Source organism: Centroberyx gerrardi, chromosome 12, assembly GCF_048128805.1.
Source record: "Centroberyx gerrardi isolate f3 chromosome 12, fCenGer3.hap1.cur.20231027, whole genome shotgun sequence".
Classification (NCBI taxonomy): Eukaryota; Metazoa; Chordata; class Actinopteri; order Beryciformes; family Berycidae; genus Centroberyx; species Centroberyx gerrardi.
Window position 1 is genome coordinate 12,315,613 of NC_136008.1, and position 24,847 is coordinate 12,340,459.

The following is a 24,847-nucleotide window of genomic DNA, read 5'->3' on the forward strand; positions in this document are numbered from 1 at the left end:
CGTGCGTGCGTCTGTGCACATAATTATTTTCTAACCACACCATGAGTGTATGTCTGTGAATGAGGGTCTCCTAATCTCACACCCAGCCTCAAAAAGGCTTTCTTCCTTTCCCCTCTCTCTCTCTCTCTCTCTCTCTCTCTCTTTCTCTCTCTGTTTGTATGTGTGTGTGACTTCCCTGGGGTTTACAGTATGTGTATGTTACATTAACTGTCCCTCTATGCCTAGATGACTGGAAACTCATTTCTGCCCTTTGCAACACTGGGCCACGCTTTACTGCACCTGACTGAGTGTTTCCAGGCTGCCCCACTCAGTCTGTGTACATGTGTGTGTGTGTGTGTGTGTGTGTGTGTGTGAGAGAGAGAGAGAGAGAGAGAGAGACAGATACAGATAGTGTGAGAAACTGTGTTGGTATGTGTACAGTAGACTAGGTGTTATGGGTCTGCATGTATCAGAGTGTGTATTTCTGTATGTATCTGTTTATTAGAGACGTGTTTTTCTTTGAGGGTATGTGTGTGTGTGTGCAAATGCACGTGCATGTATTTGTTTTCATGTGCATGTCTGTGTGCGGGTCTACTGTTTTAACCCCATCACCGCCCCCCTCCCGGTGTGTGTCTGTGTTAATGTACTGTGGTGTGTGTGGACCGGTCCAGTCACTGTTTCTATGCAACACTTAGAGGCCCCTTCTGGTCTGGACAACACCTCTCTCCTGCTCCTATCCGTCTCTCACTCCTCACTCTTTCCTTCACCCTGGAGAGGGAGAGAAGGAGAGAAAAAAAAAGAGAGAGGGGGGGGGGGGGGGTTGGGGGGGGCGCAGTGGAAATAACAGGCCGCTGTCTCAGGAGGGGCTCTGTCTGAAAAAAAAGAGCAAGGGGTGAGAAAAGGAGGGAGAGAGAGAGAGAAATGGGAGAGAGAGAGGTGTTTGCTCTGGGTATTAACTATAATACAGGGAATGTGGCATGTGTAGCCGAAAAGAGTCCTGCCATAAATTGAATAATACACTTTTCTATGACATTTCACCTATTAATACAACACACCGCCGAGCAGAAGAAAAGAGAGGACAGGGTAAACTAGGGCTATAAAAGATACATGGCTGGAGATGTGCTGATATAACATGAAACAATGGGCTTTTTAAAACGTCTGCAGTGATAGAGAGAGAGGGGGGAAGAGATTTGGAGATGGAAAGATAAAAAGAGGTAGATGGACTGATTGGCGCAGGTAGCGGGATGCGACGGAGGAAGTGCTGGAGATAGGGGACAGGACAGGACGGGAGAAAGTGATAGAGGGAAAAAAAAAAAAAGAAAAAACAACGGAACATTTTTTTAAGTTTCGCAAAGGGAGACAGGCAGCAGGGAGGGGAGGAGGAAAGAGAGAGGGAGAGAGAGAGAGAGGGAGAGAGAGGGAGCGTGTGTCTGTGTGTGTGTGTGTGTTTTTATGAATGAAGTGAGTCACTGCGCCGATGTGTCATAGGCCCGACGTCTTTATAAAGGAAGTTTTAAACAAGCCTAAACACTTCACTGCGCGCAAAAATTGGACTTACCACACTCGCATCCCTCTCTCTGCACTTCTATACCTCTCTCTATCCAAACTGTCTGAGTGTCTGTCTGTCTTTAGCACTTCATAAAGACTACAGGCGCTGATCTCAAACTTTACTAAGACAGAAAGTTTGAAGATATTGATTTGCCTTCTTTTCTCTCTCTCTCTCTGTTTCTCTCATCCCTCTACTTTCTCATTCATTCATTCTGTCCTCTAGTCCTGACAACTTGCCTCCTCACTCTGACTGAAGAGTGCGAAGAAGAAACTGGAGCACGTGACAATTTCCGGAGTTCAATTTATTTATTAATTTCCTCTATTTATTTATTTATCTACGTTTCTTTGCTGCTTTACCATATTTCTTGGACCCGAATCAATATGAAATGTAAGTGTTTTTATGAGTTTATTTTATTTTGAATGGCTTGATTTCTCAATTATCATCTCTTTTTCAGCTCTGTTTATTTCATTTTTATCTGCTAATATTTGTGAATGATGTGTCTATAACTATGTTATATGACTGATAACAGCTCTAATGTTGTCCCTAGGCAAAACCTAGGTAATTTACTTATAGGCTATATAGTTTAAATCATTGGGAACCACTTAGAGTATGGGCAACTTTATTCTGTAGATCCCTTTACTGTTGCTAAAAGTCAGACAAGGACTGGAAGTTCAGATGCTCCTGCAGTGTTTCTTGGCTGTGATTCTTGTGGTTCACCTGTAATTATCAAGCATTCATCATTTCAACACCACTTGTGGTTCCCTTTTAATACTTAGTCTACCTTGTATTTGAACTTGAAAGGAAAAGAATGAATGAGCTTACTGTTACAGAGTTGACTTGGCTTGGTCTATATAATTTATACCACCAACTCAAGCACCTATCCAATTGCAGGTGTGACAATCACCAGCATTCATTGCGTTGCTTATGGTAAAGGAATGGTGATATTCTGTGTCATAGCTTGGCTCTTAATGATTTAATGATTTGCATTCAGCTTGTGAAAACATGACTCTGACACTGAAGCTGCGCAGGATTCCTCTGCCAAGTCTGGAACTATTGTTTATATTATGGTGCAATATCTTCCCCGAGAGTTGACAGCCGTGGCCTGAGGTCATTATCATTATGGCAGGATGACAGCGCCTTTCCACTAATTGCTTCCGTTTTATCCTTCCCCTGCAGTGCTGGTCGACTCCTCCTCATCCCTCCTTTTCTCGCTGCTATTGGCTCAGCTGCCTGTATTTACGTCTGCCACTCCAGTCCCTCCGCGGCGGCTCCACGACCTGGATAGATTATCCAATCAGACCAAAAATCTACTGAAGCTGACCCAAGATCTGCTGGTAAGTGGAGATGATGTCATGATGATTATCAATCTCAGCTATTGATTGGGGGATAGGCTAATGAGGCCCTGGTCCTGTGTTAATTGAATTGGGAGTGTGAGGGCGGAAGAGGATGCTGGTCATTGCACCAGAACCTACATTGATTGATCTTGCTCTAATTGGATTTTAGTATTAATGTGACCTCTCAGTTGAGGCAACGTCACCCTTCAAACAGCACTACCTTGCATCAAGCACTGTTGTAGAAACACTGTTTGAACAAGGTTTGCTCAGAACTTCAGTCCGAGTTAAGCCGCTTTCATTGATGACGGACTGGCTGGAGTCCATCTGCATGCTGAGATCAGGGCAGCAGAGGCCTCAGGGGAGATCTGACTGAGTGATCTCACATTTAATCCACATTGAACACAGAAGGGAGGGCAGTTCTGACTCAGCAACCTCCTGGTCTGGTCACCTGATTGGTGGCCCACTAAACACCCTATCGATTTAGTCTTTATGTAATTAAGCTGGCAGATCACTTAATAACCACCTATTTACAGTGATGGTCTAATGATGGAGGATAGGATAGAGAAATAAAAGGCAAAGGTACACACCAAGGCTGTACCTTTATCCAACCAAGGCTGAGCTGCCAAGCCTGCCATCTGTGGAATGACAGCAAAGTATATCATATGCCTGTTGATATACAAACATGTTTACCCTCAGTGGCTAGACTAAGGAAGTTTGGAGGGACTTTTTTTTTTTTTTATATGAAATGTAAATCACTTGCACATACTTTTATTTCTGGACAGAAATCTTATGTTGTTGATAGTGAGGTGGGTAGGGAAATCAGATTTGACACCTTTGGCCAAGGTTTGGCTCCAGCTGGTGATCGTATATCACACTGTGTTTTAACAGGTGAAAAGAAAGCGGGATCATATCTCTGGATCTTTGGTTACACATGACTGATCCAGATTCTATTTTTGCATTATGCAAATCTTAAAACTCTTTTGTTCAGGGGATGAAATCAAAAATAGCCACATACTCTCTCTAGTCTTGTTCAGTAGATAGTGTTCAGTAGGGGTATGTGTGTGTGTGTGTGTGTGTGTGTGTGAGTGCATGTGTGTGTGCATTGGTTTAGGACAATGTTACAGGCCATCAGTACCCTTGCAGCGGGACACAGCAGTGTAGCAGTAGTCTAATATGGGGGCCAGATGTGAGGAAGCAGCATTATCAAAGGGTGTTGGGGACGGCATTAGACAGCAATTTTGATAAGCCCCTTTGAAAAATGCTGTGTTAGTTGTTCAGTGACACGAAGCATTTATTTTTAGTTTTTTTTCTTCTTGTGTGGAGTTCCACTGAACAGGGGTCAAGGATAGGAAAGAAAAATAGAATGAGAATCCACGGAAAGTCCCCGCAAGAAAGCAATAAAACTGACGTGTGTTAGAGAGAGTAAAGTGTGTGTGTCTGCCTGTGTGTGTGTGTACACATAGGTCTATATAAGTTTGTGTGTGCATGTGTGTGTGTGTGTGTGCGTGCATATGTATATGTTTGCATGCATACTCTATGCATGTAAATATGTGCATATGTGTGCATGATTTGTGTGTGTGCATTTGTGCGGGTGCGTGTGTGTGCATTGAGGGTGCTGTAAATAGTTGTGGTTGTGTAGGTGCGGTGTTTAGTGTTTGGTTTTTGGTCGCCACAGCAAAGTGACCTGATAAAAATCAAAAAGATTTATCACATTCAACTATTTGCATTCAGGAAGAAAAGAGTTGGATGCTGAGTTCTGTTGGGTGAGGTCATGATCTACGATGGAGAGAGCAAGAAAAGGAGGATAAGAGGGAGAATTAAAGGCTGAGAAAGACGGAGCAAAAACCACAGGAGATAAAGAGATCAGAGAGAGAAGTGGATGAGAAGCCACAAGTGTATGTGTGTGCATGCACATGTGCACGTGATGTTGCTTGTGCCTGTGCACCTGGTCCGAAAGAGAGAGGGCGGGAGAGAGAGAGAGAGAGAGGGAGGGAGAGAGAGAGAGAGGGAGGGAGAGAGGGAGAGAGCAAAGAGGGGAGGGAAGCAAGGGATGGAAGAGGACAAAAGCAATGGAGACAAAACATTGGACCACAAACATAAGTGAGCTCTTATGAAAGGCTGATGGAGAGACATGAGAAACAATGCAGCACATTCAACACTGAAATCATCAACACAAACAACTGGAAGCAAACAGCACAACAAGGAAAAAACTGCATAATAGGTTGAGGAAGCATTAAGTAGTGTACACAACCTGTTTACACAAAACCTTTCTCGGCACTCATCACCATAATGTTGTTATGTTCCTCAACTGATTGGAACTGACGCATGTCACATCAGTCACCGCCATTTATTCACATTCATTACTGAATCAGTCGCACATCTTTATACTAAATTGTACTCTCTGGCTGAGTACAGCAGCCTATGTACGGTAGGACTCCATAAATCTGCAGTCAGGTTGTTTATCCCCCTCTGGTGGCCACAGGGAGCGATGCATCTGCTGTCTGGACTCACAGTTTACAGCACAGCTACAGCTGGGCAGTGGCACTGCGTCATTCCATCTTTTTATAGCTGCGACCCTGGAGTTTCCCTACAGCCCTGTGTTGTCTGTCCCACTCGGAGCTTTCTTAGTCACTGCATATGTTGTTCTCCTCTCTCCTTGTAGAAAACATCCTGTGGGTTCAGGTCATTTGCTCTTATTGTTGACGTTTGGGGAGGCTGAATGTGGCTGAACTCACACTGACCCAATCAACCACACTCCTCTCAGTGAAAGCTACCGTCTCTAAGCACAGAAAACAGTAATCTAATCTAGGTGCTACACTAATACTTTCCTTATGTTGCCGTGACTTCTCTCAGGATGCGCAAACTTTGCGGATGCAAATTACTGACAAGCAGCTCTGTGTCTTGTTTTCTCTTTCAGAAAGAGCATGCGTTTGACTCAGACATGGAGCCCCACAGGTTCAGGTCTCTGCCAGCAATGAGCAACAGAGCAGCCAATGACCTCAACAACCTTGAGGTAACCGTCTGATACTCTGTTTGTGTATGTATGTGTGTGTGTGTGTGTGTGTGAGAGAGAGAGAGAGAGAGAGAGAGAGAGAGAGAGAGTGAGGTTGTCCGTGTGTGTGTGTGTTCTGTTTCTATCCTCACAGTTATTACAAAATGCCATGTACATCTTGCCACACCCATTCCAGCTCTCTAAAGTATGCCTGTGTCCCTTCCAGCTGAAGCCCACACTCTCTCAGCTGCACGCCGACCTGAAGCTGTTTGAGCACCACTTTGAGTGGCTGAACAAGGTGTCAAAGAAGCACCACCACCCTGCACTGCCTAAGCTGGGAGAGATGATCAGAGAAATGAAATCTCTCATCACCCTACTGCACCGTCAGGTAACAGCTGAGTTACTCTGCTTGATCCTCAGTTGTCTTCATATGTTGCTCTCTGTGGGTGTTGGCAGCAGAATGAAGTGCCTTTTTCCATAGTAGCTTGCTATTACCGTCAGATTTAGTCTGTGATATGTTTACAGTAGGTCTAAACTATCTCTCTGCCTGTCTTTTCACCCATAGATGCTGAGAGTCGAAGCACCAAGGGTGACTCCGGCGTCCCCCTCACTCCCCACTCAGCTCCCCTATCAGTTTGACGTCCTGCAGTCCTCCCACGAGCTCCTCCAGCAGTTCAAACTCTTCTGTGATTGGGCATATCGAGCATTCATCAGCCTCAAGCCCAAGGTTTCTGCAGTACAATCATGATCCGTAAACCACAGTATATTACGGCTGCAGAGCCAGTAAGGATGCACGGAGTCCCACCTCAGCCAAAGGGGAATCAGGACCATGTCAGTGTGCACTGTAGTCAATAGCATCCCTAAGAAGCCCAAACTTCAACCAATGAAATGTGTGTTGAGGAATGCGTCTTTCCATCAGAGCCAATGAGGATGCACTATACTGCAGCCAGTTACGGCCGTCAAGATTCACCTTAAGGCAAACTGCCAATTTAACTATGATGAACATGTCATGATTCCCCCACCTATCTCCTAAAGGCCTTATTCATGACCATGTTATTTATGTATTTATTTATTTATTGACTGTCAGTAATTTATTTAATGTTATTTATTTAAGTTTGTAATGTGTCACTCTTATCTTTATTTCTTTATCAACGTGAATTTAGTTGCCTGTTTCTTTGTACTCGTTCTCTCTTGTCTCCAACTGATCCTCAAGAAAACAAATGGAAAAAAAAAGAAAAAAAAAGCACACACAGTAGCACTTCCTGAATCTGTAGCTCTGATACTGATTTTGTTTCAAACTAACTTAATTTACTCTAGTCGTTATGTATTTCTTCAGCCAATAACTCTTCCAGTAGATGTAGCATACATTTGGGACAGCCAAGGTTTTTTCTATCTCTCTCTCTTACAATGATCTTTAAGAATAAGTTTCAGAAGATGTTGCTAATGGATTCTTCCAACCATGTTCCAACCACCTATTAACATTTCAATTGATCGCCTACATAATAAATAGCATTTATCCGTACATGTCAGGATGGTATCCAAACAGAAGAGCGTGAATAGTTTCTTTTGTACCACAGGCTGAGTTTCTATTGACAGTGCCTGTTTCTCCCCTTCTGCATGAGGAGGCATATCTAACGTTGTGGTAAAGTTGTATGAATGTGCCCTGTTGCTGAGCACTGATGGACCTGATTAGATTCTTTGCACAAACTTGTTAGGATTAGCCTCTTGGATGAATGAGATGGCTGATTCTGAACCTGTGCCTTGGGGTAGAAAAGGATTTTTTGTTAACTTAAACACCCCAAGCCTTAAAATACTATGTATTGTGATACTATAGTTCTGTACAGGTGTACATAAATGTACAAGAATGTAAATTGTTGTATACAATGCTATTGTGTATTATGTTGTTTTCTACGATATAATGTAGAATACTTTACCAATTCTATCACTATCATTTTTGTTCCTTTTAATATTATTCTATTCTAGTATTTGTTACAGTATTGACTATTTATTTAAGTAACTTTGGTGGAACTATTTATTTTGTGCTGCAGAGGAGCAAGTCTCCTATCTTTTTGTACTTTTATACTGTTTTTATTCTTATTTACTATTATATCATCATGTTTAAATTATTGTTGTACCATCAAGATGCCTCTTCCACACACTGATTGGCCTCAATGTGAAATATGTGCCTTGGTGAAATAAATAATAAAGAATGTGCACAATGGGATTGAGTATATTTTAATTTAATTTCAACAACACTACCTAATCTAGGGCCCAGACTTTCAAAGACGAGAGGTAGGGCAGACACACACAAATACTACATTACCCAGAAAGCCGTGCGCCACAGTGAGAATAGAAAAGATAAATATCTAAAGAGAATAAAACATTGAATATCCTTTTTGAAGATATTTGAGAGTAGACCGGTCATTGATAAGTACATTCTGTCAAGTTTGAAGATTAGAAATTAGGTTCAACACGAAGAATTTGACTGTTGAAGCTCTCGGCCAATGGTAGTAGTTCATTTATTGCCCGAAACAGCCAATCGCCATCGCTGTTCTTAGAAGGCGGCATCGGGTGGAGAACTGCTAGTTAGTTTGTGCTGGGTTTTATTGTTAAGGTTGTGTGGATTAGCACTGCGGAACCCAATTCCTTTTCATAATATCAACAATATAGCATAACGATGAGTTAATGCTGCACAGTGAGTATTGGCTCGACTTGTATTCATGCACATCATTATCGAGCAATTTTACGAAGCAATTCCGCATTTGACGAAGGCTTGATTATATTTGCAGGCCAGTAACAGTTTTTGTTTTGATAGTAAAAGCTGTCATTTTCTGGGTATGTTGTGTGTCGGCTTTCTAAGCTAACGAGTTAAATTAGGATACAGTTGTAAAGTACCTTAATATGTAAGTTAGCTATAGCCTCTGTATTTGTATTAGTAGTATGCACCGCACTGCGGGGACAGACAGAAACAGAATGATGGCCAGGGGAAAGACAGCAGGGAGGGGGAGACTGGCTGGACAGACAGGAGGGAGGGAGGCAGGGGAGGAATTTAAAGGGAACAGTCTTTCCAGGAGTTATCAAGTTATAATACTGTATTTTTTTTTTAACATTTTACTTTTATTTCAGAATTGCTCTGAGCTACTTGGAAAGACAGCTGGGGTTTCCAGTAGAGAATTTGTCAAAGAATCAGAAGGGACAATGAATGAAAGTGGGAGAGAAACGATGATACTGCACCAAAACTGATCCACGCCTGCTACCAAGGAATACCCTCATCTGACCCCCCCCCCCCCCCCCCCCCCCCCCCCACACACACACACACACACACACACACACACCACCGGCTTCCTCTGGTCATGGCTAACTCGGTGGCCACTCTAGTGGTCCAAACAGAACTCTTGCCCCCTCAGTCCACCACCTCCCTCTCTCCTTTCCCGTCCCTTCTGGGCTCCGGGGAGGACGGCGAGGAAGACGGGGAGAGGAGGGAGCTGGTGGAGGGAGAAAAGGAGGTGGTGGAGGGCGGAGAGGAGGTGGTTCTGGAGATGGTGACGTCATCGGTGTCGGGCCCGGCCCAGCAGCACGAGCCGTCGGACCATCCCTTCCAGTGTCTGGACTGTGGCAAGAGCTTCCGGTGGTCGTCCAGGCTGACCCACCACCAGCGCAGCCACAACAACGAGAGGCCCTACCGCTGCAACCTCTGTCCCAAGGCCTTCAAGGGCTCCTCTGCTCTGCTCTACCACCAACGGTACTCCATGGAGGGATGGACAGAGGGCACTGTAGCCTAGTATCTGAGCGATCCAAAATAAGCTCTTTAGTATCCCTATCTCTCCTGCCAACCCTATTACAACACTATACTGAAACTATTAGATCTACAAGGGCAGGGATGGATGGCAGTATGCTCCATGAACTGCGTAATGCAGAGTTTATAAGGCAACTGGAGTGTATTGCCTCAGCCATGTGGTAGATCAGTGGATAAATCAGTTGACTGACTTTGCCTGCAGGTGTTTGATTGTGCACAGTTATAGCTAAAATGCTAATTAATGCTAATCCTGAGTATTTAGTTACATATTGTGATCACAGAACTAATCATGATTATTAGGTTAGATGATTTGAGGAACAAAAACATTTTACTGCACTTTTTCCATCTTATGTCGCCATCTTGACTATTTTTGACTACAGTGGACATTCTAAATTAGATGAAAAGCTTCAGTATTTCCATGATGACAACATTCTGCATTTCCTAATTGTGGAAACTAAGATTGCGATATATGATTATACACAATCAGTTGTGCGCCCGTATTTGATTGTTAGTTGTGTTTTGCAGGTCTCATTCAGGGGAGAAGCCTTACAAATGTCAGGACTGTGGCAAAGCCTTCAAACGCTCCTCTCTGCTTCAGGTGAGTCATTTTGTAAGCAAGGCAAAAAAATCCTCATATTAAAGAGATATTTCACCATCTCCGTCTCTCTGTCTATCCCCAGGTCCATCAGAGTGTCCACACTGGTCTGCGCACCTTCCTGTGCCCCTACTGCCCCCTGACCTTCAAATGGAGTTCTCATTACCAGTATCACCTGCGCCAGCACACCGGAGAGTGCCCGTACCCCTGCGACAGCTGCCCCAAGGCCTTCAAGAACTCAAGCAGTCTGCGGCGACACAAGAATGTCCATCTTGGTCTCAAACCTTACACCTGCTCGGTGTGTAACAAGTCTTTCACTCAGTCCACCAACCTGAGGCAGCACATGAGGATACACACAGGAGAGAGGCCCTACGTCTGCAGCGAGTGTGGACGCCGCTTCACGCATTCATCAAACCTGGCGCTGCACAAGAACTCTCATTCCAACCTCAGTGCAGGAGGGAAGGAGGGGAAGACAGGAGAGCAAATGGGGAAGGAAAATGAGGTAGTGGAGGTGGTGGTGGGGACAGAGGAAGTGACATCATCCATGTTGACGGACATGGTGGGATTTGTGAGCCAGGGGGGGACGGTCGGGGTGGGGGTAGGGATGGAGGAAGTGTTCCTGTCCGCCACCTCGTCCGGCCAGAATCAGAGCCTTCTCCCCCAGCTCACCCTCACCCCCTCTGGGGCAGATGTGTGTGCGTCGAGGGCCATCGGGACAGAGGTTCACCTGAGCACAGACACTGGGGCCAGTGTGCTGCTGTACAGCTGTGGCAGCTGCAACCAGACCTTTGGCACACGGACCGAGCTGGAGGAGCACCAGGCCATCCACATGGCTCCAGGGGAACATGGGGCCAGTGGGGAGGCCGGGCCTGGGGCAGGGGCAGGGATGGAGGTTGGGGTGGGGCTGGTGGGAGCGGGCCACCTACTGGCTGACTTTGAGGAGGTGGTGGAGACCACCACTGTGGCTGAGAACGGACACACAGCTGAGGTGCTCCTTGGACTGACGGAGGGAGTAGATGGAGGCAATGCCGTAAGTGATAGGATCAACGGGAAAAATAAAATGAGAGAAAACAAAAACCTTCCATTTAAATTTACAAGGAAAGTGGATAATGAAGTCAATCTAATCTTAACTAGTCTGCTGAATTCTGCTAAATGACATAATGTAATCTAAATAATCCTAGAGTACTGCAGGAGCTAAATCTCATGATATACATTTTTTGATATATATTGTTTCCTTTGGTTTGTCCTCAGAATGTGGGCACCACCCAGGCCCAGTTTGACCTGCTGCAGAGCTTCACAGAGGTGACTCAGAGCTCCGAGACCGTTCAGCCGGAGGCCAGAACCACAGGGGTAGGGCTGCAGTGTGGCTACTGCAACAAGACCTTCAAGACCAGCGGAGGCCTCAACAGACATGTCTCACTGGTGAGAATGACTGTTACAGTTGCTCTAAAATACTGTTATACAAATTACAGCTCTATATGCCGTATCTTGCACTAAGAGCAAGATACGGCATTTTGTTGAAACATTCCATATCATGGGGGAAAATTAGATATCTGGAATGTTTGGATGTTGGTTCTATAGTATTTTTAAAATATTTTTTGCCCTTTGTGTTCCTCTTTTTGTTTGTCCAGATGCACTCTCTCTCATCCCAGTCCCGTTCCCAGTTCAGCTGCTCTGCGTGCGACCGCTCCTTCCCCCTCCTCTCCTCGCTCCTCACCCACCAGCACTCTCACACCCCTGAGCAGCGTCTCCTGGCTGAGGCCGAGGCTGAGATTGTATGCCCCCCTTCCCTGTCCCTGTCTCTTCCCCTGCCCTCCTCCCCCAGCCAGGCTGACAAGCAGCAGGAAGGCCAGAGGGAGATCCATGTCGATATCATTGCTGTCAGCGAGGAGCAAGAGGAACAGCCAGCCAAACCAGCCAAGGCTCCCAAAAAGGCAGGGGCCAACAAGAACACCCCCGCTGGAGGTAAAGACGTTTCCAAAGCAGACCAGACACACAACAGCACTTTGAAATGAATTGGAAATTTGTATTTAAATATGACTATACAATGGGTAGTTTTAGCCAGGCAATCTGGTCAAAAAAAACTGTGCTGATAATTCCCATAATGCACAGCTAGCCATGCATTATCAAAAATCTAATTGGTTGACATGACAAGTCTGTGATTACCAGGGAACTAGTAAGTGATTTGTTTTTTTTTTTGTTTCCCTGTTTTTCATTCTTATCCATGCATACGACTTGTCAGAAAACTCTCCAGTCAGTACACCTGCATTGATAACCTTTAATACCCAAGAGGTCAATTCTTTACTATCATAATTAGTATGATAGTGTTGCAATGGGTGTGAGGTGAAGACAAAATCCTATTTCTTTTATTGCTATATTGAAATATGATTTATTGTTTGCACAAATTTCGCACAGAGAGGCCATACCGCTGCTCAGAGTGTGGAAAAGCCTTCAAGGGCTCATCGGGGCTGAAGTACCACATGAGGGATCACACTGGGGAAAGACCCTACCGGTGCACTGAGTGTGGAAAGAGCTTCAAGAGGTCCTCACTGCTCTCCATCCATCAGAGGGTAAGGCTCACTCTTCTGTTGCAAGCAATCTACATATAAAGAGTTTGGTTCCAACATGAGAGGTCCACCATTTGGGGAAAAAAGTGAACCTTAGTGAACCTTGATAACATACAATTAAAACAGCTAATTACATTTTTTACAGGTTTGTAGGTAACTTAAAGGATAATCTGAGTTGTTTTAAACCTGGGCCTTATTTTCCTAGCTTTTGCCATCATGACGATTTATTGTGTTCAAAATTTCGTCACTTCACTGTAGAGCTTTACGTACCTCTAGTTCGCAGGAAGCGCTGCTCTCCAATACACACCCAGAGGGCCAACACAATCTGCAACAGTCGAACCCAAGTGAATAAAACACACAATAACACGCGCACTACAGTTACATATGTCTTTAAATAGCTGTGATTTAACAACTATCACACATTTTAGTGTTTAGTCCATTTGATGCTTTTTAGCGTTGCTCACACAGTTCCTTTTTTATTTTGCTGGCTGCCAGTCCTCTGTCGCATTCAGTCTTCTGCCGCATTCATGTCATATCAGAACTTGTAATTACCAAGGAGGTTTGGTAATTACCATTAGGAGGTTGATTTGACTTGATCACAGCATCAGAGTACTTGATCGGTCTACATGTAGTTAAAATAACATGTCTAATACCGCAATACACTTGCGTATATTGCGGTATTAGACGGAAAATCGGATGTAGGTAGGTCCCATTGCAGTGTGAGTGTTATTGTGTTGAAAGGATGTCTTACTCGCTTTTTGGGTGTGGCTGTTATTTGAGAGCAGCGCTCCCTGCAAACTGGAGGTAGTAAAGCTCTACAGTAAGCTCCACAAGTGACAGAATTTTGAACACAATCAATCGTAATGATGACAAAAACTAGAAAATTAAGGCCCAGGTTGGAAATAACCACAAATATCCTTTCAGTGGTTAATAAGGTAATAACACTTTTACAGTCCTCTATTTTTGAGACATTGAATGATGAACTTCAGCTAATGGATTTTTTTTCCAAAATGGATGCATAGTAGTTTAGGAACAGACCCCTCATATGCCATTTGGTGGACACTTTTTTCCCCAAAGCACGTTATAGTACCATGAGTAGATATATTACATTGTTATCATGGGTGGCTCCAGCGGGAATCAAACTCCTAACCTTGGCAGTGTTAGTGCCATAAATTTACAAACTCTTAAGTGCAATTGACCCATTCCTCTCAGAATGGTAATCCTCACAAATTGTACATGAATTTTATATTATTTCTTTTTTAATTTACATCTTACCCAGGTACACACAGGCGTACGGGCATTCCAGTGCCCTCACTGCCCACTCACTTTCAAATGGAGTTCCCATTACCAGTACCACTTGCGGCAGCACACAGGCGAGAGGCCGTATGTGTGTAAAGAGTGTGGCAAGTCCTTCAAGAACACCAGCTGCCTGCGTAGGCACAGTCAGATGCACTCCGGACTGCGGCCTCATGTCTGCTCCATCTGCTCCAAGTCCTTCTCCCAGACCTCAAACCTCAAGCAGGTCAGTACAGCCTGGAGAGACAACTGTGAACCTATTTACATTCTGACCCCATTGATTTGAATAGACCTGTTTTATCTTGTGTCAACCTGTCCTTTTTCCATTTCTCTCCCTCTGTCTCTCTCTTTTTCTCTCTCTTCTCTCTCTGTGAACAGCATGAACGCACTCATTCTGGTGAGAGACCCTTCCAGTGCACCCACTGCAATAAAAGCTTTACACACTCCTCCAACCTCCAGCTCCACCTTCGCACACACTCCTCACGCAAGGACTTCAAGTGCCCCTACTGCTTTAAGGAGTTCGTCATGCACTCCTACCTGCAGAGGCACATCCGAACCCACGGCAGCGGGGCGACTCTGCTGGGCCCCGGCGGTGGGAGTAAGGATGGTGTGGCTGTGAAAGCCAGTGTCGGGGGAGTAACAACCACTACGACCCTGCTCAACCCCATCACCCTGGAGGCCTCAGGAAACAACGGCAGCCTGATTGTGTCCCAGCCAGCGCTAGATATTCCTCCCAACACCTCCCAGAACTACTTCATGATCCAGACGGCCAGCGGCCTGCAGCTCATCCCGCTGTCTGCCCCTACGCCTACCCCTCCGCCTCCTCCACCACCACCACCTCCCCCACAGCCCCAGAACTTCCTTCTTCTGCAGTGCCCCTCCACCAACGGCAGCCAGCCAAGCTTGATTCTTGTCCCTACGACAAACAACCCCCCGACGGCCCCGGAGCCTCAGACTCTCCCGTTGCTTCAGACTATCCCAGGACTCCAGCCTGTTCTAAACCCTGCCCAGACCCAGATCCCCCACTTTCCAACCATATCCCAGCAACAACAGCAGACCAGGATCATTATCACCAACAACCATAACAATGCAAACACTCCTGTTGCCACGCCAACACAAACGCTCTCAGCCAACTCCCTACTGACCAAGCCCATACTGGGGAAAAGCACACGGACAGCGAGGGGAAGACGGGGACGCAAACCTAAAGCTGCTCTTCAGAAACCTACAGCAGCCCTTGTCAACCAGACTGGAGCCGGAGCTGCGTCAGCGACAAACTGTAATGTGATGAGTGTCACACCAAATATTACTGCTGCTAAGACTACCACATCATCATCATCTGTATCCACAGCGTCCCACTGTCCCCTGTCAACATCTTGCACTACTGTGCCAACTCTTTCATCCTCCACTACTTTAACCCCCACAACGTATACCTCAGGACCCCCATCAACAGTTACCATGGTTACACAGGCCACTACAATCACCCCAGCATCAGTTTCCACTTCTGTCCCTTCTGTGGAGGGGAAACCCCATACCACTCTGGCAGAAGTGAGGACAGGGGAGAGTATGGCAGGGAAACAGTTTGTGTTATGTTTTGATAATGAAGGAGGCAGGAAGGAAGGGATGAATATGGAAGAGGGAGGGGAGTCGTACGTGTTACAGTTTGAAGGGGACACATCAGGGGAGGCAGGGGGCGGAGGAATGGGCGGAGAGGGAAAATCATTTGTGCTGCAGTTCAAGACAGATGGACGGAGTGAGGGAGAAAAGGGGGGAGATAAGGGAGGGGTGGTGTCACTTCTGCATGAGTGGGGAGGAGAAAAGGAAGGAGAGAGGCAGACAGAAGAGGAGGGTGGGCAGGGAGAATCCTTCGTCCTTCACTTCCACACCGAGGCACAGGACAGAGGCCCGTCCAATGCTAGCTACAGCCAAGGGCAAGACAACAGCCTGGAACTTTCCTGCACTCCTACCCAAGGTTTGGTGCCTCTCGATGGGCAGGAGGTGGTGTTTGAGCTGGGGGGTGAGGCCAAGATGGAGCAGGAAAGTGGGGAGGGTATGCAGATGATAGCCTTGATTGAGGGTGAGGGAGAAACAATGGGAGAAGGGGCAGGTTGCAATGCTGCAACTGGAAGGGTTAGTGAGGGCGGGGGAGCCATGGAAGGCATCTTTCAGTTGGAAGGAGGAGAGGGAATTGTCATTATTGAGGTCAGCACCAGTAGCTTAGGAGAAGGGGGGATGGAAAGACGAGGGGATGGAGAGATCTCAGAGAGGAGTGAGGTGAAAGACAGGGGTGTAACAGCAGAGGCAAACGAGAAGTCTGAAAAGGAACACAACTCTACAACCAATACCGAAGGACAGACTGCCTCAACTGAAGACACAATAAGAAATGGACCTATACCTAACTCTCAAGAAATGCAGTTTTCAAACTGATTGAAATCAGTGTGGGTGTTAGAGAGAGAGAGAGAGTGTGTGTGTGTATGTATGTATAAGTATTTGTGTGCTCAGTGTATGGAGTGTGTCAGCACTTTCATCAGTTTGAGGTCTCCTTGGAACTGAGAGGACATGCAGTTAGACGAGTAGTGTTGTAATGCCATGGTGCCACAAACTAGAAATGTTACACATTCAAATAGGCTGTTTATGGACGTTGGAAAATTCCTTAATATATTAGTTTCAATGATACTGTCATTGGCAGTTTGTTTATTAAGTAAATACGTTTTGTGAATAAATGTTGTATATGGCCCACTTTCATCACAAATGATATTAGTAAATAGTAATTATTAATAAAGCTGTTGATACCTTGTATCAGTTATTTTTTCTTGCCTTCTTTACTCCTTGGAGTTTGTGTTTTTATTTCCTCCTGCAAAACCTAGAAACATACTAAGGGGGTCACTACAGGGAACGGTTCTTCTTACGTTGCAGTTGCATTCACGTACCCTTTGCGCAGTGCGGATTCTACGTACGTAAATGGCGTAGATTGCCACATCTGACATGCGTAAGCGAAGACCAAGCGAGTAAGTTTGTGTTCTGAATTCCACCTCCACGCAAGCGACTTTAGCCATTCAATCAAACGTGCAAAAGCAGCCCGGACTGCCCAAGAAACTGCGAGAAATTGTTACTATTCCCCTGCCCTCAACATTACTTGACTGCGGTGCTGCAGAAGGTAAGCGGACCGGGGGGGTTTGAGCAGCAGCAGGGGCTTTATCTCGGCGTCAGGGCGCACAGTTTTCACCGCAGCACTTCATAATAACCATATAAGGATTTGAAGAAGGTCCTTCGCTCTCTACTGTACCTTTGATGATGACTATCATCAGAAGTGCAGTTGAAGGCTCGAACAATGCAAACATTGCTGTAGAAGTGTATTGTAATGGTGATAACATGCACGCTGCAAATCCTCTGTATAATCCCCCATCTGTCTTTATTGTTTGGAGCCAGCGTGGGTGTGCTGGTACATTTTTACTGTTGGCTCATTGTAGGTTAAGCCCATAGTGTGCAGAGCACCCACATTGCCTAAGCGGACAGTTTTCATCAGCTTTACAAATGCACTGATCTATTTTAACGGTATATTATATAAAATTGCACCATCCTGTCTGTCAGTTTACACCAGTGTCCATAATCCGCATGATTTTGTATCAACCATCCCAACAACCCATTTCATTGTCAACTATTTTACCTTTTAAAAATGCAACTTTCTCTTCTCTGTGCGTAACGGTATGTAATGCCTTTTTCTAGGGTTCCTGTGCCCAGTGTGTGGATGTCGGTGTTTGTGTAGAGAAGGTGGTGTAGCAGCCCTGCTGTATGAGTATAAAGCCTAGACATGGTGAAGCTGGAGCTGGATCAGGTGGTGATGAGGAGGATGAGGGAGGACGACATAGAGATAGTCAAAGCCCTCATCAAGGTTTGTGCAGCACACACAGATGATGTAAGCTTTGGTAGTAGTACTGGTTTTGTTGCCATAATTTAACTAATATCAATATCTGGGAAAGACGAAATTCCAGAAACACTTAACGGTACTGAGAACAGATTTATTAGTAAAACCAATGCGTTTCAGCAGGTGAGGCGTTGTGCGGGGATTGTGCTGGAATTTCCTCATTCCCAGTGTTTCCTGTGCATTCCATGCACCTTCTTAGTTGGTGAAGTTGTACCAAAATAGTTTTTCAACTAATATCAATCTCTCTCTCTCTTTCTCTCTCCCTCTCTCTCTCTAGGAGGGCTGCGAGGGGACAGAGAACCGTCTCATCCTCCATGTCCTCACTCGTCCGCTCTGCCTCTTCATCCTGGCCATTCTCTCCTCAATCCTCCGCTGCCTCGTTCACTCCTTCATCCTGGCCCTCGCTATTCCTGTCTTCCTGCTGATTGTCTTTCTCAAGATCACCATGCCGCGGGCCACGGGGGTCCTGGGTACCAGTCGGCCCTACTGGGACTATGTAGGCAGCAGCTATAGGGGGACGCAGGAAGAGACACTGCCGAATCCATACTGCAAGATCAGTGGCAAGACACCGGTGATAAAGAAGGTTAGCCTGCTGGTTTGTTGAAGTTAGTTAGCCCTTTGGTTAGTTTTCATTCCATCTCAGAATTGTTTCTGAAAACAAATTCTGGTGACTTCTTAACACAGCAGTAATATCATTTTTCTTTTATTCAGCCAAGGCGCAGAATCAGACCCAAGGAGAAGGAGAAGGAGATGCCGACAGAGAAGATCGACCCGGAGAGGGAGCAGGCGGCGGGGCAGGTTTGGCTGGCGGACTGCGACGGGGAGATCGTGGGCTGCGTGTGCCGGGAGAGCGAGAAGCGAGGGGGCATCAGGAGGATCTGCAGGGTGGTCGTAGGCTGCTGGTACCGCAGGGAGGGCCTGGGCCGGCTGCTGGTCCAGAGTCTGGAGCACAGAGAGGGGGAGGCCGGGGCGCACAGAGTCTACACCCACGTCCCCTACCCCTCCAAGGTGGGGGAGGCCTTCTTCAGGAAGCTGGGCTACCGGCTGCTGGGCGAGGGGACTGATGAAGGAGAGGATGAGGAGGAGAAGCTGGAGACTCCAGAGAGAGGCTTTCTGGGCTTCCCCCTCACCAAGGTGTTTTACAAAGACCTGTAATGGAGGGCAGATGGACTCATCCAGGAATGAAATGGGGGAGGGGGGGGTGACTAAAGGTAAAGGAGAGATAACAGGAGAACAAATTGTGTATCTCTACTGAAGGTGTCATAGCAGCAACATGTTGGGATATTTGTTTAAGTTAATAATTTATTTGAACCTTTGTGTTATTTATGCCAGTATTTATTTACTCTATGTATTATTGTTATGATTCTTAGTTTTTTTTTTTAAGTATATTTTTTATCATGACATTTATTTAAAGCAAAAAACATTGTCTAATTTCAATAAAACAAGGGTAAGTTTATCATTAATAATTGAAGAATGTCATCAAGAAGAGTCAGACATGCTGTTCTCTCAACATTGTTGTTTGTAATGAAGTAAAATATTTTATGTAAAATGTATGTTTCTAAAATTAATGGGTTTGTGTGGTTCTTTTCACAAAGATTTCAGCACTGCAAGTGATATGTGTGTGTGCGCGGCTTTGTGTGTGTGTGTGTGAGCAACCATACAGATGTGTAGGAGGGTGTGCAGTTACTGTATACGAAGAAAATGTGGTTTATGTGAATCTGCAGAATTCATCTGCTTTTATCTTTCTGCAGTCTGTGTTTACTGCTGCTCTTCTTTCACTTACAGTATGCATCTCTGTCTATGAGTCTGCACATTTCCACTCCCTCCCTTTTCTCCTGTTTACTCATTCTCTCATCCTGGTTTTCCTTATTATATTTGATGAGTTGGCAGGGTGATCAATGGCTGCATTACAATGAAAGATTCTGTATTCATCAAGGTTTTTAATGGTGATAAATATTAGTAATTAACTAAATCATTAATTACTAATAGTTAATAAAAAAAGCCCATTTACTTAAACCTACCTGAACATAAGACAGTGTTTACAGCAGTGATTGCATTGTACATTTCAGCACAGTACATCAAATATATGTAGAATTAGTCTGCATATATTCTGACTCAAGTAGTTGTGTGGTTTGCAGGTGAATGGCAGTTTATGTGACTAAATGGAGATATGCAGTGTCACTCGTCTGAGGCTAACCTGAATATGGTTAGCAGCCCTCGCTCTCGCATTGAGAATCTACCCGAATGCTGCTAACCTCAGACACTGTCAGTGTTACATTAACCTGCCACACTTCAACCCCACAGGATGTTTGTACAATGTTAACATATGTGGAATGGAGTCATACCCCCCTGATGTGCATACAAAGGTAATTCTATTTTAGTACAACATCTATTGATCATGCACACTATACCTCTGTAGTGGAAAATCACTTTCCTTCTATTATAATTTATTAAAAAGCATGCACACCCAATAACACAACAATACATGTGCAAGAAAGTATGTGGGTAGGTCACTTTCACCTTCTGAAAACAGTCTTTTTCCTTTTTCCTGGTCATCGTCAGATTTCTTTCTACATGACTGGCGAAGAGCAGACACCTGTTAGCTGGGCCTCTAACCGACTGATCTGTAGCTATTATTATTGTCAGGAAACAGATGTGAGTTCACGCCACTGGAAAGAAAGCCTGTTTGTGACTGTGGTCATGTGCGTCTGCACGGTATGGCAGTGTGTGAGTGTGTGTGTACGTGTGTGCGTGTGAGTGAGTGTGTGTATGTAGGGTGTGGGCGGGTGGGTTTCGGAAAGTATGACTTAGCATTTCCTGCAGCCGGTTTCTGCCCCTGACTATGGGTTAAATGCACAGCCATGTCTGCCCATACTGTACTACTCCACCACACACACAGTGCACGAGAGGAGTGGTAGTGCACGTGAGCGTTCATGTGTGACTGTGAGATGACCTTGGTCAGCTGTGGTCGAAGCCAGAGAGCTGGGTGGGAAGTGGTTACATATAGTTTGGCATCTAATCCTCCTCTTGAAGTCGAAAAGACACATGCTGAAATGTGCAGAGACCTTAATGCATGTCAGAGCAGTGCAGTGTGATGTGAGGCTGCTCACTGTTGACATTCAGTCATTCTCTCATGCAGACACACATACACACGAGTCACTCTAAATTTTGGGGCACCACACAATCATAGGATAAATTAGATAAATTCGTTCCAGATGATGTATAACATATAGACTGTGTTAATGACACACTCACACACAGATGGCTAAGACACACACACACACACACACAGACACACACACAGATGAGCTCCAAAAACAGCCACCCTGGGAAACGGTGAATTCCCCAAACCACAGAGTGCATGAGAGGGTGAGGGGAGTCATGGGAAAGCAGGATGCCTGCATGCAGTGCCACTGAATGAGCGGACAGAGCCAGAGCTAAAACAGACAGAGCAAAGAAAAGAGGAGAGCAAAATAAAACACATCCTGATTTGGCAAGGATGGATGACAGCATCTGATGGTTCAAAGGCTGGTGAGTGAGATTTATCCGCACACTGTGGTCGGTCAGCTGGTCGGCCGGTCTAGCAGAGACGTCGGGTGAGGGAGGTCGATTACAGTTCTGCTCCCAGTCTGACACAGTTTGGGAAAACCCAAATCACAGCCTAGCTAGGTGTCAGGGCCTCCGAGGTCTGGGAACGCCCGTGGCTCCCCGAAATCTGGGGCCCAGAGGGGGGAGACTAGCTAGGTGGAAAGGCTGAGTAGCAGGAGGGGTCGGGTGGTTATCCCGCCGTGGATCAAGGTGAGAAGGTATCTGGAAGTTTTTATTTAATGATCTGGGAAAACCAGAGTGGTGGGGCCTGTGACTGGGTGAGCCTCAAGTGTTTGGAAAGTTCCAGCCAGTTGGCTGAGTTTATTGACGTATGTGAAAAACTCCAAAGGTTACAAATCACGTCAAACACTCCTGGGTTCATGTGTGGTCGCTCAGATTATTTTGTAAAATCCGTGCTGTGTAATGTCTGCCCAATAAAACTTCTTTATTGCCCTCTGTTATACCACAGAATGGTTTCATTTCAATCATTATGCGCAATAAAGTTATTTTCCAGCACACATAAAAGCCATGCCTAACTGAGAGACAAAAACACTTTGCAAATGAATAATTCATTATAGTTTTAATTGTTTTGCAGAATGATAATACAAGCTAACTTTGATCCAGCCATCTCATTTGTATCACCCCCACCCACAAACTTAGTTTTCAAAAATCTCTCCATCCAACCAGAAACTGTCTCTGGTGTACGCAAGCTGTTTATGTTTAGATGTATATGGTCTCTGTTCCCTCCCTCTACCATCCCCCCCTCCCCCCCTCAATGCACAGACACACACACACACACACACTCTCTCTCTCTCTCTTGCTGTCTCTCTCTTTTACCTCCATTCATCACCCACGCCCGTCGATTGACTATGAGCAAAACCCATCTCTCGAAATGATTACAAAACTAGACAGGTGAGCAAAATAGATGCATTTTATTTATGTGTATCTTTCTATTTGACATATTGTGCACAGACTTTACATGCATACAGTTTAATTACAAAATATCATTATATTTTTATAAGTGATATGAGACTAATATTAGATATTGTTCAATGGAATTATATTACAATGACCATGACACTATGCCACTTATGTGCACTATGAATACGTTTCAGTAGTAATGAAATGATTAACAACTGTCCTACTTTCGCTAAAAGCTGTGAAACTGAGAGTGAGAGAAAGGGGTTAGCTGTCTGACTGTCCATCACACACATTTACTTAACCACAGGTTTTACATGAGTTTATTGTTAAAGCTCATTACATTAGAACTTATTAATAACTAATTTGCAAGAAAATAGAATGGCATGAATGAAGCTAAACAATGTTAATTTGAAGAAAGAGTTTCTCTTACACTTTCACCAAGAAAATGATTGCTGGCATAAAATTACAACTCCCTCTACAATACTACTGAGATTATCAGCCAACCCAAGACCTTGCCTTGCAGAATAGTAACACTTTTGAGAATTACATCATTATTGATGAGATATTGACTGATAAATTCCAGGTACCAAGTATTTTTCTAAATGCATCTATAGGAACAAAACCCTTCAAATACACTTTATGTCAGCTAGATAGTGTTCACTTATTTTAGGTAATACATGCCACATGTCAGTACCTAAAATAAGATCACATCAAACAAGTTTTCTCTCTTTGCCTTAGTGTGCTTTTGGCCAAGAAAAAGTTCATCTACCACTACAAGAACATGCGCTGGGCAAAGGGCCGGCATGAGACATACCTCTGCTTTGTAGTGAAGAGGCGAGTGGGGCCAGACTCCCTGTCCTTCGACTTTGGACACCTCCGCAACCGTGCTGGCTGCCATGTAGAGGTGAGTAATGTGGGCAGGGATGGAGGGAGAGTGGAGCATGTGAGGGCCTGGGTCAGAGCAGAGGCAACAATTGAAAATATGGGATTCTGGTGCTTATTTTCTCTCCATATAATTATTCCTTCTTCTCCATACCCATTTTCATCTCCCCCCCCCCCCCCCCCCCCCCCGTAGCTGCTGTTCCTGCGCCACCTGGGAGCCTTGTGCCCTGGACTGTGGGGGCATGGAGGCACTGGAGAGAGGAAGCTGAGTTACTCCATCACCTGGTTCTGCTCCTGGTCTCCCTGCGCTGACTGCTCCTTCAGACTGGCCCAGTTCCTCAACCGGACGCCCAACCTCCGCCTCAGGATCTTCGTCTCCCGCCTCTACTTCTGCGACCTGGAGGACAGCCGCGAGAGAGTTGGCCTGAGGATGCTGAAAAAGGCCGGCGTGCAGATCACTGTCATGAGCTACAAAGGTGGGGGAGACCTGTGTGTGTGTGTGTGTGTGTGTGTGCATGAGAGAGAGAGAGAGAGAGAGAGAGACAGAGAGAGAGAGAGAGACAGAGAGAGAGAGAGCACCTTTTAATTTGCAGAATAAAGTTTACCCACCTTTTTAGGCTGTATCAAACTGTATCAAACTATGAGAAATAGTCTTTTAAGGAGAAAAAAGCATAAATTAATGACTGTAGTACTGGTTATATCTCCTCACTGTCTTGTCCCTTCTCTTCAGACTTCTTCTACTGCTGGCAGACCTTTGTGGCTCACAGAACGAGCAGATTCAAGGCCTGGGATGCGCTGCACCAAAACTCTGTTCGCCTGGCCAGGAAACTCAACCGCATCCTCCAGGTAACAGCAGTAGATAAATAAACCCAAGAGCTCACTCAATAGGCATGATTGGAAAGGTCATTTAAAACACGTCTACATCTTTTCCTCCAACAAAGCAGGCTGAGTAATGAGTAATCAGTAATGATATGATATGTTGTTTTCTAACCTTCTTTCTTTCTTCTTTCTTTCTTTCTTTCTTTCTTTCTCAGCCTTGTGAGATAGAAGATTTAAGAGATGCGTTCAGACTTCTTGGTTTTTGAAACACATCCTGCCATCTCCTCCACTGGTGCTGCCATTACGATGAAAATGGCATGTTGATGCTGGTCCATCACTACAACTACTGAACTGAACTGAGATGAAAAAACAAAAAACAAACAAAAAAAAAACCCTTTTTAGCTTGTGTTGGCATTTGTCATGAGAGCTTAGCTGCTTGTTAAATTTTGCAATATTATGGTGTTCATGTGAAATGTGAAATAAAATAATATGCCATGTTACATTCTGTTGTGTTGTTTGCATCATCTTGCATTGTAATTTATCTCTACTATTCCTATGGGGTATATAGTGTCTGTGGTAGGCCTACTCAGTGGTGGGATTAGCCTAT

The 24,847-nt window shown here is 45.1% G+C and overlaps 4 protein-coding genes across 4 annotated transcripts; all 4 read left to right on the top strand.

The window, feature by feature from the left end:
• Positions 1 to 1,528: 1,528 nt before the first annotated feature.
• il11a (interleukin 11a) lies at positions 1,529 to 8,078 on the top strand. Its single transcript, XM_071905036.2, has 5 exons — positions 1,529 to 1,915; positions 2,705 to 2,862; positions 5,780 to 5,875; positions 6,081 to 6,242; positions 6,420 to 8,078. The coding sequence occupies exons 1-5, from the start codon at positions 1,909 to 1,911 to the stop codon at positions 6,600 to 6,602; spliced, it is 606 nt and encodes a 201-aa protein (XP_071761137.1). The 5' UTR covers positions 1,529 to 1,908; the 3' UTR covers positions 6,603 to 8,078.
• A 341-nt stretch (positions 8,079 to 8,419) lies between these two features.
• On the top strand, positions 8,420 to 16,859 carry znf628 (zinc finger protein 628). Its single transcript, XM_078287082.1, has 9 exons — positions 8,420 to 8,549; positions 8,981 to 9,596; positions 10,176 to 10,248; positions 10,331 to 11,275; positions 11,497 to 11,667; positions 11,877 to 12,210; positions 12,661 to 12,815; positions 14,092 to 14,334; positions 14,487 to 16,859. The coding sequence occupies exons 2-9, from the start codon at positions 9,208 to 9,210 to the stop codon at positions 16,530 to 16,532; spliced, it is 4,356 nt and encodes a 1,451-aa protein (XP_078143208.1). The 5' UTR covers positions 8,420 to 8,549; positions 8,981 to 9,207; the 3' UTR covers positions 16,533 to 16,859.
• A 253-nt stretch (positions 16,860 to 17,112) lies between these two features.
• nat14 (N-acetyltransferase 14 (GCN5-related, putative)) lies at positions 17,113 to 19,512 on the top strand. Its single transcript, XM_071905053.2, has 4 exons — positions 17,113 to 17,262; positions 17,832 to 17,997; positions 18,308 to 18,613; positions 18,742 to 19,512. Exons 2-4 carry the CDS (start codon positions 17,917 to 17,919, stop codon positions 19,183 to 19,185), a joined length of 831 nt encoding a protein of 276 aa, XP_071761154.1. The 5' UTR covers positions 17,113 to 17,262; positions 17,832 to 17,916; the 3' UTR covers positions 19,186 to 19,512.
• Positions 19,513 to 22,510: 2,998 nt separating this feature from the next.
• aicda (activation-induced cytidine deaminase) lies at positions 22,511 to 24,626 on the top strand. The gene is made up of 5 exons (XM_071905051.2): positions 22,511 to 22,530; positions 23,278 to 23,443; positions 23,615 to 23,897; positions 24,152 to 24,267; positions 24,456 to 24,626. The coding sequence occupies exons 1-5, from the start codon at positions 22,511 to 22,513 to the stop codon at positions 24,504 to 24,506; spliced, it is 636 nt and encodes a 211-aa protein (XP_071761152.1). The 3' UTR covers positions 24,507 to 24,626.
• Positions 24,627 to 24,847: the final 221 nt, after the last annotated feature.